At 41.8% G+C, this 15,485-nt stretch overlaps 1 protein-coding gene and 1 long non-coding RNA gene across 2 annotated transcripts in view; one reads left to right on the plus strand and one right to left on the minus strand.

The window, feature by feature from the left end:
- Positions 1-920: 920 nt before the first annotated feature.
- Positions 921-5,768, minus strand: gpr101 (G protein-coupled receptor 101). The gene has a single exon (XM_088293328.1). The coding sequence runs from the start codon at positions 4,128-4,130 to the stop codon at positions 2,796-2,798; it is 1,335 nt and encodes a 444-aa protein (XP_088149454.1). The 5' UTR covers positions 4,131-5,768; the 3' UTR covers positions 921-2,795.
- A 5,243-nt stretch (positions 5,769-11,011) lies between these two features.
- LOC148338590 (uncharacterized) overlaps positions 11,012-15,485 on the plus strand; it is an 11,440-nt gene continuing 6,966 nt past the window's right edge. The window contains exon 1 of the long non-coding RNA XR_015842972.1: positions 11,012-11,229. This is a non-coding gene — a long non-coding RNA (uncharacterized LOC148338590). The remainder of the gene's footprint in view (positions 11,230-15,485) is intronic.

Here is a 15,485-nt window from a genome sequence, read left to right on the forward strand (position 1 = left end):
ATTGAAAAAAAGTACTATCTGTAGTTTAAATGTACAGGTCTATGATGATATTTGAATGAATGAGCGACTAAGAAATAAGGCTGGTGTCAACTGCTCATCAGTTGTCTGCACACTCAGTAACTTATCTTGCTCACCCATCACAATTGTTCCTCTTAAAGCTGCTTCACATTTTAAGAATAATCTTAAGGTTGGGGTTGCAATTACTTATAAATGTGTACAAGTGCAACCATTTTTCGTCAGGTTGAGTTGTGATAGATAACTTAAAGGGGAAGTCAACCCCAATTTTTTTCCCCAAGAATATGTTCTATGCAGGCCCACTAGTCGAAACACGGAATTCTGATAAATTTTGCATTTGTGGAATATGAGTTAGCAGCAAAATCCACACGTTTTTAGCCATCCCAGGGGCGGCCATTTTGTCACTTTCTGTCGACTAGAATGACATCTCAGTTGCCAAGTGACCAATCACCTCATGTGTTTTCTGAAGCTGAGCCATGATTGGTTGTTAGCTGCCTTAGCAGCTATGATGTCATTTTGAGTCGACAAAATGGCCGCCACCTGAGATACACAAACACGGGTGGATTGTACTGCTTAACTCATATTACACAAACGCAATTTTAATCAGAATGCCCTGTTTCAACTAGTGAGGCATCGAACTTATCCTTATGTTATTCTTGTTAGAATTTTTTTAGGGTTGACTCCCCCTTTAAACTACAGATCTGGCCATAGATATTCTCAATAAACAGCAATCGTAACGGACAGAAAACCTCCATTGTCCTCAATATCACGAATCCTTGAGAAATCTTGCATTTACACAAAGAAGTAATCCTTTATTTCTATAAAAAATTAATTTTTTTACCTCATTGCCACTGAAAATCAGCATAATACTTTGTTGATAACATCAAGTGCATCCTCTATCATGAAAAAAAAACAAAAACAGTTATTAAAAATCTCGTTTGGGACTTGTTACAGAGGGGGATCAAGCTTTGCATGACACATAAGTAAGCAACCCTTTTTTGTGCTGCTGTTAAAGAAAATGAACGATGACAAATGGCAATGACGTCACATTCTTCACTCACTCAACCAGATTTATTCCAAACATGAGCCCTAATATGGACTTTGTTCTATTCGAAACACGCCCCGAATCAAGTGGTTGGAAGCAAAGCTTTCTCTCGCTAAAATTGTAACCATGACAGAGCAGGATGGCCGCCAGATATAAAACATTCAATATAATTTACCAATCAACAACAGACATTTATATTTGTCCGAAGCCGCAATCAATGTAAAGCAGGGCGCAGTGTGTCTACACACACACACCTAGATTTAAGATTTTTTTTTTTTTTTTTTACAGTAAATCGAGCTTCAGGTTTCCATCTTACCCGAAAGAAAAAAATCACAGTCTATGATCTGGCTGAAGTCAGTGTTGCCTGCGAAAATACTGAACAGGTTTAACATAAATGATCACTGAGCAGGGAAAAATATTCAAATTCGTCCCGATTGTCAGTATAGGTGTAAAAACAGTTAAAGAGATTGTTCTACACCAGGTGTGGGCAAACTACGGCCCGGGGGCCACATGCGGCCCGTTCAGCGTTTTAATCCGGCCCGCCGAACTTGAAAAAATAAATTAATAAACCTTGTTAATGTGTTATTTTCTAAATACTGTGGTGTGTCAAAGACATATTTTGTTCTAATGCTTTTGTACACTTTCATTTAAAATTAAATGTATTTTTTTTCTCCGATGCAGTGAGGTTCCCAAAACACTCCATCCATCTTCTCCTGGTCTGGCCCCTCTGTCAAATTTTAGAACCCATTGTGGCCCGCCAATCAAAAAGTTTGCCCACTCCCGGGTCTGCACCGTCAGAAATGGGAGTACAGTCCATTTGTGGTTCTCAATTTCCTGCTCCACACCAATGATTGTGCCCCAAGGTATCTTTGTACATAACACATTTTAAAAAAAAAGTTAGGGATTTTTGGCTTTCTGGTAAAATTTCAATACCGACCAAAAATACACTCCTTTGAACTTTTAAAGGTACAACTTGATGTTCTCTAACTGAGCTGAACTGCAGAAGTCACAACCAATCCATTTTCAACGATGTCCTCTTCTATGTCTTTCTGTCTGTTTGTTACAAACTGCCGCAGATTGTTCAGGGTTGTCTTCCTTTTGCCTGAAGTCAGCTGGGATAGGTTCCAGCCCTTCAACTAATCCACCAACCCAACCATCCCCGTCCCTCGTGACCTTGTAAAGGATAAGTGGTGTTGACCATAATGACACAAAATATATCAAGAAAGAGCAATGGATTACATGAAAATATTGCACAGTTTAACAATAGCAATATTAAAAATATGTTTGCAGTAAACAAATGATTTTCTTTCCAAATGATCAAACTTATCATATCACAATACGCGTCAATAATCATGCCCAAAGATGGACATTAAAAAAACAAACTTACAGCAGTCACTTTCTGTAGGTGAAAAAAAAACAGGATTCCTGTGAATGCTATTCAATATTTTTTGAGAAACACTAGACTATACTCAAATACTTCCCGTTTTGTTCTTCATCTTCCAAATTTACATATCAAAATAAACAAATATGGCGCTGTCTAGTGGTCGATAATGGAATTACACCCAATATAAACCTGAGCCCAAAAAAGAGCTGTGAACTATACAAAATAATTGCCTCTTTGGAGGGGTGTTTGGTGTAACCCATTTTAGGTTCAGCCTAAAATTTGACCTGAAAGCCAAATAGCCTTAACTTTTTGTGAGTTGCGTATTGTTCTCTATACCAACATTTAATGTCTTTATGTACTCTGCGTGCCATGGACGGTGGGCTCCCGGTCCGAGCTGACGCTAGTTGTGGTGGTCTCCTTGCGGCTATCCTTCGACCTCCTCTCGAAGGTGGGCGAGGATGACGTAGTACACTCCTCCCAAGTCTGCAGCGGAAAGACCCTGGCAGCCAGACTCGGTAGGTGAGGGTGTGCCCCGGCGCGCCCCTCACCCGCCGTGGTGAGGCAGGCCTCGGCGGCCGAGCTCTGTCCCTGCTTGCAGAACATCCCGCAGAGCAAGGCAAGAAATTCCTTCCTCACGCTACGGTGCATGTATCCGTAGATATACGGGTGGAGGCAGCACTGCAGGAAGAAGAGCACCAAAGCCAGAGAGGACAGCCAGGCGGGTACGTCGGCTCTGGCGCTCATGGATATGGTATTCAGCACACTGTAGGGTCCCATGCTGAGAATATAAGATGCCATGATCACAAAGACGACTCGCGCGGCCTTGCAGTGGTAGTGGAAGCGTCGGTGCCTCACACGAGTGGGGTATCCCTTGGCTGAAGAGGGGCCGTCCGGTGAACTCGCCTGCTGGGGTGGCGAGCTGATCTGTCCCGGGAAGTCCTGAGGGTAAGGCTGGGAGTAGGATCGCGTCTGGATGGGGTGCACCAGGGCGTTCTGCCTCCGAGCCGCCCGGAATACCATCCAGTAGCACCCGAGCATGACGAGAACCGGGATCCAGAAGGAGAAAGTGGCGACTACGACCGAGTAGGATAGGCTGTAGGACCACACGACCGAGCACATCTTGTGATGATGGTTGAAGTCGATGGCGCCCCAGCCGTACAGGGGTGGCGTGCTCTGCAGGACGCTGAGCACCCAGGTGCAGATGATCAAGTTGGTGCCCAAGTGAGGCGTCATCCGGGTGGGGTAGGACAGAGGGTGGATGATGGCCAGGTAGCGGTCCACGGAGACAACGATGATCGTATTGACGCCGGCAAATGCGAATAGATGCATGAGGACCACCAACGCCTGGCACAGTCGGGCATCCAGAGGCCAAACCCCCGGCACGGTGGCCGCGATGGCAAAGGGCATGACCAGCACAGTCTGGAGTAGATCGGCCAACAGGAGGTTGAGGACGAAGCGGTTGGCCACGTGCAGGAGTTGAGGCTTCCGCTGGAAAACCAGCAACACCACCACGTTCCCAAACAACGACACGCACACGATCACAGATATGAGCGCGATCTTGAGAACGCTGTTGGCCACCGAGCCCCACAATGGATCTCCACCGAGAAAGTCATAACCCAAATCCCAGGGGGCGTCGGTGACATTGGGGCCAAGGGTGGGACCCGGAGAGCTTGGCATTTTTGGCATCACTCTGCCGGCCTGCAGAGTCGTGTCAGGCGCAGTTTGGTCATCATGAAGAACAACGGAGACATTTCAGTTCCAGGCCACCAGAGAAGGTTTTCGGATTCAAACCTTTTTGGGTTCTCAGTTTGCATGTCGCGCTCTCTTTAGACTCCGCTGACAGGCCAAAAACATATTAGGATTACCGAAGACCTGAAGCCGCCATCTGGTCACCGTTTTTCAAATCAAGCCAAAGAAAATGGTTGTCCGCTTACATGAGAACAATCCGGAAAATGGAAACATTCGAAATTGACAATTGCAATCGATCGGCTGAGGAAATGCTGACTTTCAATTGCTCGAATACACAGCCAAAAAGATAATATATGATTGTTGAAGTGTTGGTGCTTTGAACCGCGTTACTGTAAAACAAACATCCAAGAATGTATTCAAAGGAAATTTTCAGATAAGTCGCATCGCCAACAACAGGCTTGGCATTTTTATGTCAGCATTTTCCCTTCGTTATGAGAGTGAATTGCAATAGTTTCATCAATGCTTGTCCATGAAATGTTTTTTTACTCGGTTGTTGCCAAGAAACCAGCCTTGACCTCTTGAAAATAATTATAAAAATGCAATTTGAATATCAGTTCAACAAAGTAGAACGCCTGGATCTGTGATTAGTCCATGGTTGAACATCTCAGGATGAGGTCCAGATCGAAAAACGTCCATGTAGGTAATTGCCGCTTAATCCAATAATTTCCACTCAGTCCGAAATTCTATGTTTGCTTTTTTTCAGTCCCAAAAACTGCATTTAGGTGTGAATATCTGATCTTTACTCTTGTGATTGACGGATAATCAGTCCAAGGTATCCTGCTTCAGCTCACACAATGTGAGTGGGAATCAGCAGTATAAAAAAAAAATTAATACGAGTTCAACAAAGTAGATCCATTGAATACATAAATGGTCACTCAAATGAAAAGGGCCTCTTGGAGCTCACATCTACACCAAAAACATTTTTCACTTGTTTTCATCCATGTATGAAACCACACGTTTTGATTTGAATCCTAAACCTGCACTTAGGTGTGAATCTCTGGTCGTTACTCCGACGATTGACAGATAATCAGATCCCGCATCGTTCTCTCCTAAAGTCAGCAGTATAAAACATGATCTGCCTCTCATTTCAGCAGCCTTTTGATGTAACAACAGTCCACGTTGCAGCATCCAGATGTAAAGGGGCCTTGTTGTAGCTCACATCTGCAGCAGCACACACGCAAACGTCCACAATGGACGCTCCACCGCACACGCAGGAGCGAACATCGGCGAGCTGGCGTGCAAAAAAAGCAACGTCTTTATCCCCTCAAAAACGACGGTGGAGCAATCGGTTCGGGCGAGGTGGCTCGGTTCTCGTCATTCCGCCCCCCATCCTCGCAACCTCTTTTGCCAAGCTCCCCCGCCTCCATTTCGGAGCTCCGGTCGATGGCAGCGAGCAGATGCCGCGCGTCTTCACCGCTGCGGGGGGTCTCTCATCCAGACGAGCACATCCTTCCTCTTTGGGATTTCACGTCTCATCAAATATTTAGGATCGGATCCGCTTTGCCGACTTAACGGTCCGCTCGTGTCGCCGAGGTGTCACACATCCACAAGCGAGGACACCTGCATGACGCGAGGACCGGCTTGGAAATTTGTCACCAGCCCCCTCCTCATCATCCAACATCCACCCCCGCCCTTTTTTTGTGTGTGCTAGCACGCTTTACACCATGTCTGACACTTCAGATTGTACACGTCACCCCCCCTCCCCTTTTTTTCCTGTTTTAATTTGTTCTTTGTTATCCTCAAAGGGAAACAAAAGCAATATCTTTAGTATTTAAGGGGTCATGCCTAAATGGATCTGACATTTTTAAAAATAATAAGCAAAAGACATAATATAGAATTATACATTTTTCGGAAATTTTTAGTTGTCCTGAGAGAAAAAGTAAAGTGGTGAAAGTGATTACGTCGTAAAAGTGATTCCTATGTATTATTTAAAATAAAAAAATAGCTCTTCAGCACCCCCTAATGGCTCCCCCCTCTTGTTCAGCCCTCTTGCAATTTATCTGGCAGCCAAAAGAAAATTTAAAGTAGCTTTTTGGGGGTATCATTTTATAAGGATGTAAAATAATTAATTTCATCACAAACACATTTTAAATAGTGGTTTTTTATGCTCTCAACCAACCTTTTAGCCACTTTAAGTCAGAGTCCTCTCTTGTATTTTTCATTTTATTGCAATATTTTTACCTTTTATTCATTTTATAAAAAAAAATACATGTATTAGGTTTTTCTATTTTTTTGTTCTGCTAATTTTGTTCTTGACTAGTTAGTATAACAGCTAAGAAAGTTAACATTTACCCGTAAGCCAAAATGCCAACATTAGCACTGATTTGGAACCCAGTTACTGTAATTAAAGTAACACTCAAATCAAAATAGAATAAAATGAAATTCAAATTTATTATATTTTTTTCGCATTTTTTTTAGGTGCTTGAGTATGTCTACCTGCGTTTCGCCAAATTGAGCACACAACATATTTCTATAATAATAATATAAAATATTATTTTGGTGCTTAAATTGTCTTCCAATTCTGGAATAATCTACAGTAAATATTTTATTCTTATTACATACACTTTCTTTTTCATTAAGTCACACAGCCTTGGTAAAACATCCCACTCATCCTCCCCTGAGTGATTCAATCAGTTGTTTCAGCGCTCTTTATTTAAAACTGGATGAATGGCTGTCAGGGGCAACCCGGGTTGAATAGCACGCCAAGGATTATTTAACACAAGGGTGCAAGAACCTACTGAAACATCAACAGATAAAAGATATTAATTTATTACTGTATGGGATGTCAGATGTATCCCTGTACAAGTGATGGTTTGTGTTCTTTTCATTTCTGGAATGTGTAGAGGGACAATGGACGGGAATTAGGTCAGAGGGCTACACTCAAAACTCTTTTTCTTTCAGAATTATCGTTTGCACGTGAACCTTACTAAATCAACAAAATAAACCAATTTAAAAAAGGGAGTTTTGAACAGACCTGCTGGGCGATTTTAAAACCTCAGAGGAAGCCAAAAAGCAAGCCCACAAGTGTTCACGGAGCTGAATAATAAACATACGTTACATAAAGCCAAAATGTCGCCGTAGAACTGCAATGATGCAGTACCACGACAAAGCTAAAAGGTAAGCAGAGCTGCAGTGTTGGCACGGATTAGTATGGGCTAAGAGAGAACTTGTTGACGTGGGCGTGGGCGGTACTGGATTTGTCACTTGGCAAATGCACAGAACAAGTACAATTAAGATTAACAATTAAGTGAAAAATCAAAAGACACTTTTTCTTCATTTTCATCCGAGCGCACTTCTCTCGCTGTCTTTTATATGATCGCCTTTGAAAGATATTTGAAGGGTTTTCTAGACATGATCATCTTAGTATCAACAGTATTTTGATACATTTAGAGATGAGCATAATGTATGCACACTGACCATACCAGCATCATCAAATGACATCCAACATGATAGCTGAAACAGGAAAAAAGGCATTTGAAATGATAATAATGTTCAGTTTGTAAATATATTAATTTAGCAAAGTACCTATTGGGCTTTTGTAGTCATAGTCTTTTATTTATTAATGAATTACAAAATCATATTGTGGTTAATCGATCAAAAACACCTCTTCTTGGACTGTGTTTATTTAAAAACATCTAGATGTTTAGGGATTTATTTCATTTTTTTCTTAAAGATTTTTGAAGCACTTTATGCAATAAATCTATGCTTTTTCAATTGACTGTCCAATAATACAGTAACAAAGAAAAGACCTTTGCATCATTTATTAGGCTTTTACAAGTCTACACTTTGGAGGGTATTATTCACTTTTGATCCATTTCTCAAGTGACTTTGAAGCTCAAAGCATACTCGGAAAGTTTTTTTTTTCCTTTTTAATATCAAACAGCGCATACTAACATCTCAAACAAGTTCTATGCTGTCAAACAAGTGTAACAAAAAACAAGACAAAACCGCTTGTATTAATGAAGTCTCGTCTTAATTCATGATTTCCAGTCCCAATCTAATTGCCATGTTGTGCTATCCACTAATCAACACTTTGTAATGAGCTGTTTTATCTCAAGTCCGTCAGAAAGGCCTTTTGATGTGTTGGATTCAGATTGCAAATGACACGTACAAAGGAGCCTGTTCCTGTTCTTCTTCTCCATTATGTGCACCAGCAGCATGCTTCAAAGAGACCTGACGCATAAATGCGCACATTAATGCGCTCATTACACAAACACGACACGGTGTGGCATTCCTCATTTTCTGACACTCACTGACACCTATTGGTCAACACAATGAAACGCAGGACAGAAGGAAAGACAGTCCCTGCGCTCTCATTGCCTAAGCGCCTGACCTCAAAAGCATCATTTTCATTTCAATTCATTGCATCACTGCGTGCACGTACACAATAGTCAGGGGGAGGTGGTTGAATGTCTTCTGCTGTTGTGTTAAAAAACAAACAAACAAACAAACAAACGAAAAAAAATAACGTTAAAATTGGTCAGCTTTTGTTGATTTCGTCACGGCTCACTTATTTTCTGGGTTGGGTCGATTACCGTTCGCAAGCAAGCCCATGGGGCACTATTATATTAATTTCAGTAAACTTAATTCATATTCCTTGAAAGCAATATTTATCATAATGCCATCTTAAGGCTAATGGGGGCACATAGAACGCACCGTAGCTTGAATTCCACTTTAAGTAAAATTAGAAATATGATTTCTCATGGTGCCCCTGAAGGTTGGACGGTTAATTGAAATTCAATCGTGGTTTCGATTTTGGCTTCTCACGATCTTATAGTATTCTAATAAAAGAAAAATAATTATTGTGGTGCGTTTGTAAGTTTCTGATTTTGTGAAAGTACTCTGAATGCACCTCTGTGACGTAATATGAGTCTGCCGTCATGAAGCGTCCTTTAACGTTTTTAATGACACCTAGTTGGAGTTTACTGATAAACTAGAAAACACAACAAAAAATTACACTAATTTTATATCAAAATACAATAAACGTTTAATTTAAAAAACATTGCCACTGATAATGCTAAAGTCAATGCAAAATCCTATTCACATGCTAACGAGTATAATAAACATCAACCTACGGGAGTGTTATTTCTTCAAAGAATGAAAACTGACACTTAAACGGTGTTGGAACACATACACTCACGTAACTTACCAATACGCAATGTTACATATTTTTTAAAAGCTGTGAAAACGATTTATAGTTACAGAACTCTTTAACGTAACTTTAGTCTTCTGCTCCTCTTATCTCAAATGTGTACATCTTGCATGTACCACACCACACTGCCCCTTAGAGGCCAAAGCATGTACAGCACGAATAGCCTGTATTTATTTATTTATTTTTTTGTATTGCTATTATTTTAGGACTGTATATTCATGTTTTACTTTGCTAATTTTTCCATTTGTGGTTGTTATTTCAAACTATCTTTCAAATGCAGATTGCATAGAATTCCAACACACCAACACAAATATCCACACAGATGCAACTTGAAATACAATCCCAGAGGTCCCAGTAAATGCCTAGATGTTGAAAAATGAAAAAATAGAACAACAGAATAAGATACAAGTAAAGATGGTAAAGAGATGAGGGAAATTTATTCACCGTTTGAATGTGCACAAAAATACATGGTAACAAAGATGTGGATCTAGAAGAATGAAAATGCAAGAGGCTTTAATTTAGCATATTTTACAATGTCATATCATTTTAAAAAATTACGACAAAATCTAAACAGAAAAGAGTTCAGAATCACCCAGCTCTAGTGCACCTAGCGATCTCACACTGGTAGGCCAATGACTGGCTTCTGGAGTGGTGGGAAAAGAAATGAACTTGACCTGAAGCTGACCTGAAAATAGAACCCTTTCCTTATGCTTGATGGCCCCCTGTTTCGGAGTGAGAAATGGGTCAACCTAGTGGACACACAAACAAGTGTGCACACACACGCACACACATACACACACACATACGCGTATATGATGGCGTTGCATGCAGCAAAGGAGAAATCTTTGTAAACAAACAGATTGAGAGCAAGCGTCAGCCTTTCATTTCCGAGCACAATAGCAGTTGTCTCCCGAGCCCAAACAGTTTAGAAGTAATTACTCGTGTTTCCCCCTCAGAAAGGTGATTACTCCGCCACACTTGGCCGTCATTGTCGCCGGCCGTGAACTTGCGCTCTTCAAACTGACAAAGGAGGTGAGAGAAAAGTGTTTTCAAGAATTTAAAAGTACTTTTTTTTTTTTTTTTTAACAGGCTTCTTTTGGGAGATTAACTTGCAATCAGGGCTACCTGCCTCTGACTGACACATTCCCTCTCAGCATTCACGGCAAAGGCCACAAAGAGGAGGCACAGCTGCATGAAAGGCAATGCTGAATGGCGATGTTCTCTACAAAAGACAGCAAACCTCAAATGTAAAGAAATAGAGTGTTGTTTTCTTTCTTTCTTTCTTTTTTTTAATGTGAGGCTTACATTCCTTCTTTTTTTTTTTGAGCAGACACTCCAGCGCACAATGCCTCAATCTAATTATTTTACGACCTAGGAAGCAGGACATACTGCCAAAGAGAGAGCACTCCTCACCGCTTTAATTCAGTCATTCTATTTGACTGGCCCTACTTGCCTTCCCTTCCTTTTTCTTAATGGCCGTCACGCATCGGTGGCCTGAAGACAATCGTGAAGCTCCTTAGTACAGCTTTGGATTCAGTTTTGACGTATACATCATAAACATCTCATTTGGGTTTGTGTTCAGAATAAGTCAACACACACCTGCCACCATTGAAAGCACCACTCATTAACCCTAAATAAAGTTCAGCTGGTCCAAGAGCTGTTTTTTGACAGTTTTGTAACAACATCCAACGACAGTCTTCAGGGAGCTTCCACAGTATCAGAGATGTGTGTTTTTAAAAGTATCACTCAGGAAAAGGGTACAAGCACATTTCCAAGGTGCTAAACATATGAAGGAGCCCAGTGTGAACAGTCATCATCAAGTGGAGAAACAACAGGCTGCGGAGACGCCAACAGTAGCATCTTAATGAGCTGCAGGAATTTCTGGTGAGTACTGGCTGTTTACTGAACGTGACATCAAAATAACATTCTTGAACTTAAGAAGGGTGACAGGTGAGTGCTGACTTGATTGAACATAAGTTTGAATTGTTTTTTTTCTTCTCAATGGAGTTGTACAAGTCAAATTAATGACAGTTGCATAGCACAAAACAGGGGTGTGTAGACTTTTTATATTCACCCAATATACAATTGTCAAGTTTTTCACGGCCTTTTGCCAAACGACCATCTGCGTGCATTAGCGCAGACTTTATTCGTGAATTGTGGAACCTAAACCATTCACCATCAAAGGCAGATTAGAGTGCAGACCCCGCCCCCCACCACCACCCCCACCACCAACCCCCCCACACCCCCACCGCTGCCGCAACCGCCCCCCCCCAATCTGATCCCATTCATTATGTCCACAGAGAGAGAAACTGCATGTGTCCTCGCTCGCCTAATGTGAAAATTGCTCATTCCTTTATTTCAGATGGGAAAGCGGGAGCTGAATGGATTTGCTTTAATATAGCAGACATGGGATACCACATACAGAGTATGTGTGTGTGTGTGTGTGTGTATATGTGTAAAGGGGGGTTTAGACTTCTTTGCTTTTTGCTCACATAGTGGAAAGGCCCTGACAGGTGTGCTTTTGTAAGCGCTATACGTCTATGTGAGTGTTTTATGTGCTTGCAGATGTGAATTCACACAGATATGAATGCGTGTGTGTCCGTGTGTGCGTGTGTGCTGAACTGCTACTCCCTGGTTGAAGCTAAAGGCCTCACTTGCGCGTGCTGTGGTTTTTAGAGCAGGCCAAGATTTGACGCTGACCAACTGGAAGTCAGAGCTCATAATCAAAGTGTATGTCTGTGGCGTTGTCTTTATTCGGGAGTGATGCAAGATGGAATGGAACATGCATCGAAATCACTTTGGTAAGCAAAGTCCGCTTCTGCTTGCTTTATGCAAATTTATTGTACGTGGGTATGTGTAAATCGTGAAGAAGGCTTCGATTTGGACATCAGCGCTATGTTAAGTATCTGTGTATCTATAGGTCTGTTTGTGTGTGTGTGTGGGCGCATGGGTGTGCGTGTGTTTTGGGGTGGGTCGTAGATGAGAGGGAGTGCCCTCTAAAAAAGGTGAGAGGCCAACCTCAGTATGTCATATTAATTATGATTATTGTTATTATTAAGATTTGTTTTAGTCAATGTGTGGTCAAATAAGGGGGCTTAGAAATGCGACAAGTTGTTGGCAATTTTTTTACTTTGAAACTATGCAGTTTTATTTATTAAATTGATCGAACTATAATTTAATAAAAACAATTAAAATAAATTATTTTACAAATTTATCATGAGAATCAGGGACCTATAAATTAATTTTGGAAGTGACGTATAAAATTTGTAATAAATTTAAACAATTAAATATTGATGAGCTTTATGTATATTTTGATGTGACAATTGTTAAGTACTTTTTAAAATACATCATTAACGAGGTTACTTTACCTATATTAAATTATAAAAACTTTGCTAAACGGGGATAAGAGACGCTCAATATAGTGTGTGTGAGTGTGTGTGAGTGTGTGTGTGCATGAGTGTGTAGATAGATGTGCTGTATAGCGGGTATAAATGTGTATGTACATAAATATTCGTATGTTTTGAAACATATTATCACAGGGATTCACTATTGCAAAGGTGTCCAACTCCGGCCCTCGAGGGCCACTATCCTCCATGTTTGAGATGTTTCCCTCCTCCAACCCACCTCATTCAAATGATCAGTTCATCAACAAACTTTGCAGGAGCCTTATAGCGATCCTGAACAATTTAAATCAGGAGTGTTGGAGGAGGGAAACATCTCAAACATGCCGCATTGGTCCCCTCGAGGGCCGGAGTTGGACACCTGAGCTCTATTGGATACATTTTATCTAATTAAATCACATTAAATTAGAATAGTGTTTTCATTTAGTTGATCCGAGATCAGAGAAGCTGAAATTGGAACTTTTATTTTAGAAAAGTGAATTTTGTTTTAATAACCTGTGTTTGAGTGACGTGTCAAGTATACATAAATTCAATCATATTGAATTAATACATCAGCAATCAGAGAAACTCAATACGTAGTGGCTTGTTTTATTTCGATATTTTATCCCTATTTGGCATTGTATTACATTGGACCTTTATGTAGTTCTACATTCGGCCACTAGATGTCAGGGTTTGCCTTAACATCTGAAGCCTGCCTACCACCCCCCTTCTGCTACCCCTGCCATCCTCTTTCTCCCCTCACCAACGTGTACCTGAGGGGGGTAAACTTGCGCAATCCTCCACATGCTTTGACAGCTTCCCCAGGAAGCTCTGCTGACATTTGCCTCACTTAATGACACAAGCTAATTAATCATTAGCTGTCCCCGAGGTATTGCTGTTCGAGGGGCTTTGTCATGCCTGCGCCCAGCGGGGGGCGCCCGGCCTCGACACGTAATATATGCATAACTGCCTCGTTTCCACGCCGCAACATCTTAATTCGCCGCCGTTTAGCTGCTCTGACTGAAGCGCGTTCTCCCTCTTTTCAGCGCTTCATCTCGGATAAAGTGTAATCTGCTCACAGATAGCAGCAGCACCTTAAGTTTCCTGTCGGCTTTCTCGTGTAATACGACGTCGACTGTCTGTCCCCCAAAAACCCAAAGGGGAACTCTCTCCCTGTGGTGTCAGTCGTACACGTCAGTGAATGTCGGGAGGACATGCAGTTAAAGTTACGAGGAAATAAATCCTGTTTTCAATTTGATTGTTTTACATTAGTGAAATAGTTGTTGAGAGAGTCAAAACGCCGAAAGCAAAGCGACAGAATATAAATGTCTCCAAACGAGTTTTTAAAGTGGACAGAAAGGGGGCTTGCCCAACACTTAATGGAAGTTCATTCCATAGAGAAGACAGAAAAGGTGCGATTTTCCCCCCACATCCACCTGAGGGGGGTGGGGGGGGGCATCCACTTAACCTATTTTTCCATTTGGTTGTTTTCCATTTATGGCTTTTAATGGCGCTAAAAAGTTCTGCTGAACTTCTACTGGTCCTTTTGATTTTTAATGCTCTTAATAATCTTCGATAAGGACCAATCACGGCTCACCTGACTTCTTAAATTAAGCCATGATTGGTTACTAGGTGAGCACTGTGAAACTGTGTCATTTTCGGTCGTCAGAAGTGACAAAATGGCCGCCTCAAGATTGCTAAAAACGGGTTGATTTTACTGCTTAACTCATAAAACGTAAACGTAATATTAATCAGAATGCCGTATTTCCACATGGCCTGTATAGGACATTTTCTGGTCAACGAAAAAGTTTGGGATGACTTCCCTTTTCATAAAGATTGCTTTACCGTAGGTTACCTCTGACATACAAAAATTGTAACCCGTTTAATGTCACCTGGCCTTGTGGGGACCGTCGCACTTATGTAATGAATGCCCCGTGCTAAAATAACTCTCATGAAAGCATGTGACCATTGGCGGATAACGACGCTCATTATTTCCATGTTGTAGTTTGATGTGGTTTGTTTGTGGCTGTGCTTGAATTAAGGTGGCTGAAATCCCTGCGTGTGTGCGGGGGTGCGTGCGTGCGTGTGTGTGTGTGTGTGTGGGGGGGGTGCGTGCGTGTGCGGGTGTGTGTGTGTGTGTGTACAAACCCAAGCTAACAAGGCCATGGTGGTCACGAGTAATGATCCCTCATGGGGTGAAACCTTCTCCAGCTCGGCTTTGACGCCGACGTGAGTTGGGGAAAAAAAAAAGGCCTTTGTGAAATCTATGATGGGAAGGAGCGGTGCCCCCCCCCCCAAGCATCACGTACTGGGGGCATGAGTGCTGGGTGGTGCGTAGTTCTGTGTGAGGGGAGGGTGGTCGTGGTGTGTGTGTGTGTGTGTGTGTGTGTGTGTGTGGATACTCTCTGATGAGGGGTCGGGTAGCGGGGAAACTTTGAAAACTCTTCAAGGTTTTGGGATGAGACTCAAGGTACCCTTGGGTTCCTGTGACCCCTGACACCCGCTCGCTTGCCCTCTCTCTTTGTGGCGTGACGAGGAAATGGTGTGTTCGTATCGTGTGCATGGGGATCACTTGCATGTGGACATCATGCAGCACACATATGAAACAAATGTGCACATGTATACTGCATATTTCTACATTTTGAAATATGTACGGCACATGTGGAATAGATTCATCGTACATGTGGATACACATGAAACACATGGGCAGACATATTATCTGCGAGAGAGAGAGAGAGAGAGAGAGAGAGAGAGAGAGAG

This window comes from Idiotropiscis lumnitzeri, chromosome 4 (genome assembly GCF_059441095.1).
Source record: "Idiotropiscis lumnitzeri isolate Australia: NSW breed Sydney's pygmy pipehorse chromosome 4, RoL_Ilum_1.0, whole genome shotgun sequence".
Classification (NCBI taxonomy): domain Eukaryota; kingdom Metazoa; phylum Chordata; class Actinopteri; order Syngnathiformes; family Syngnathidae; genus Idiotropiscis; species Idiotropiscis lumnitzeri.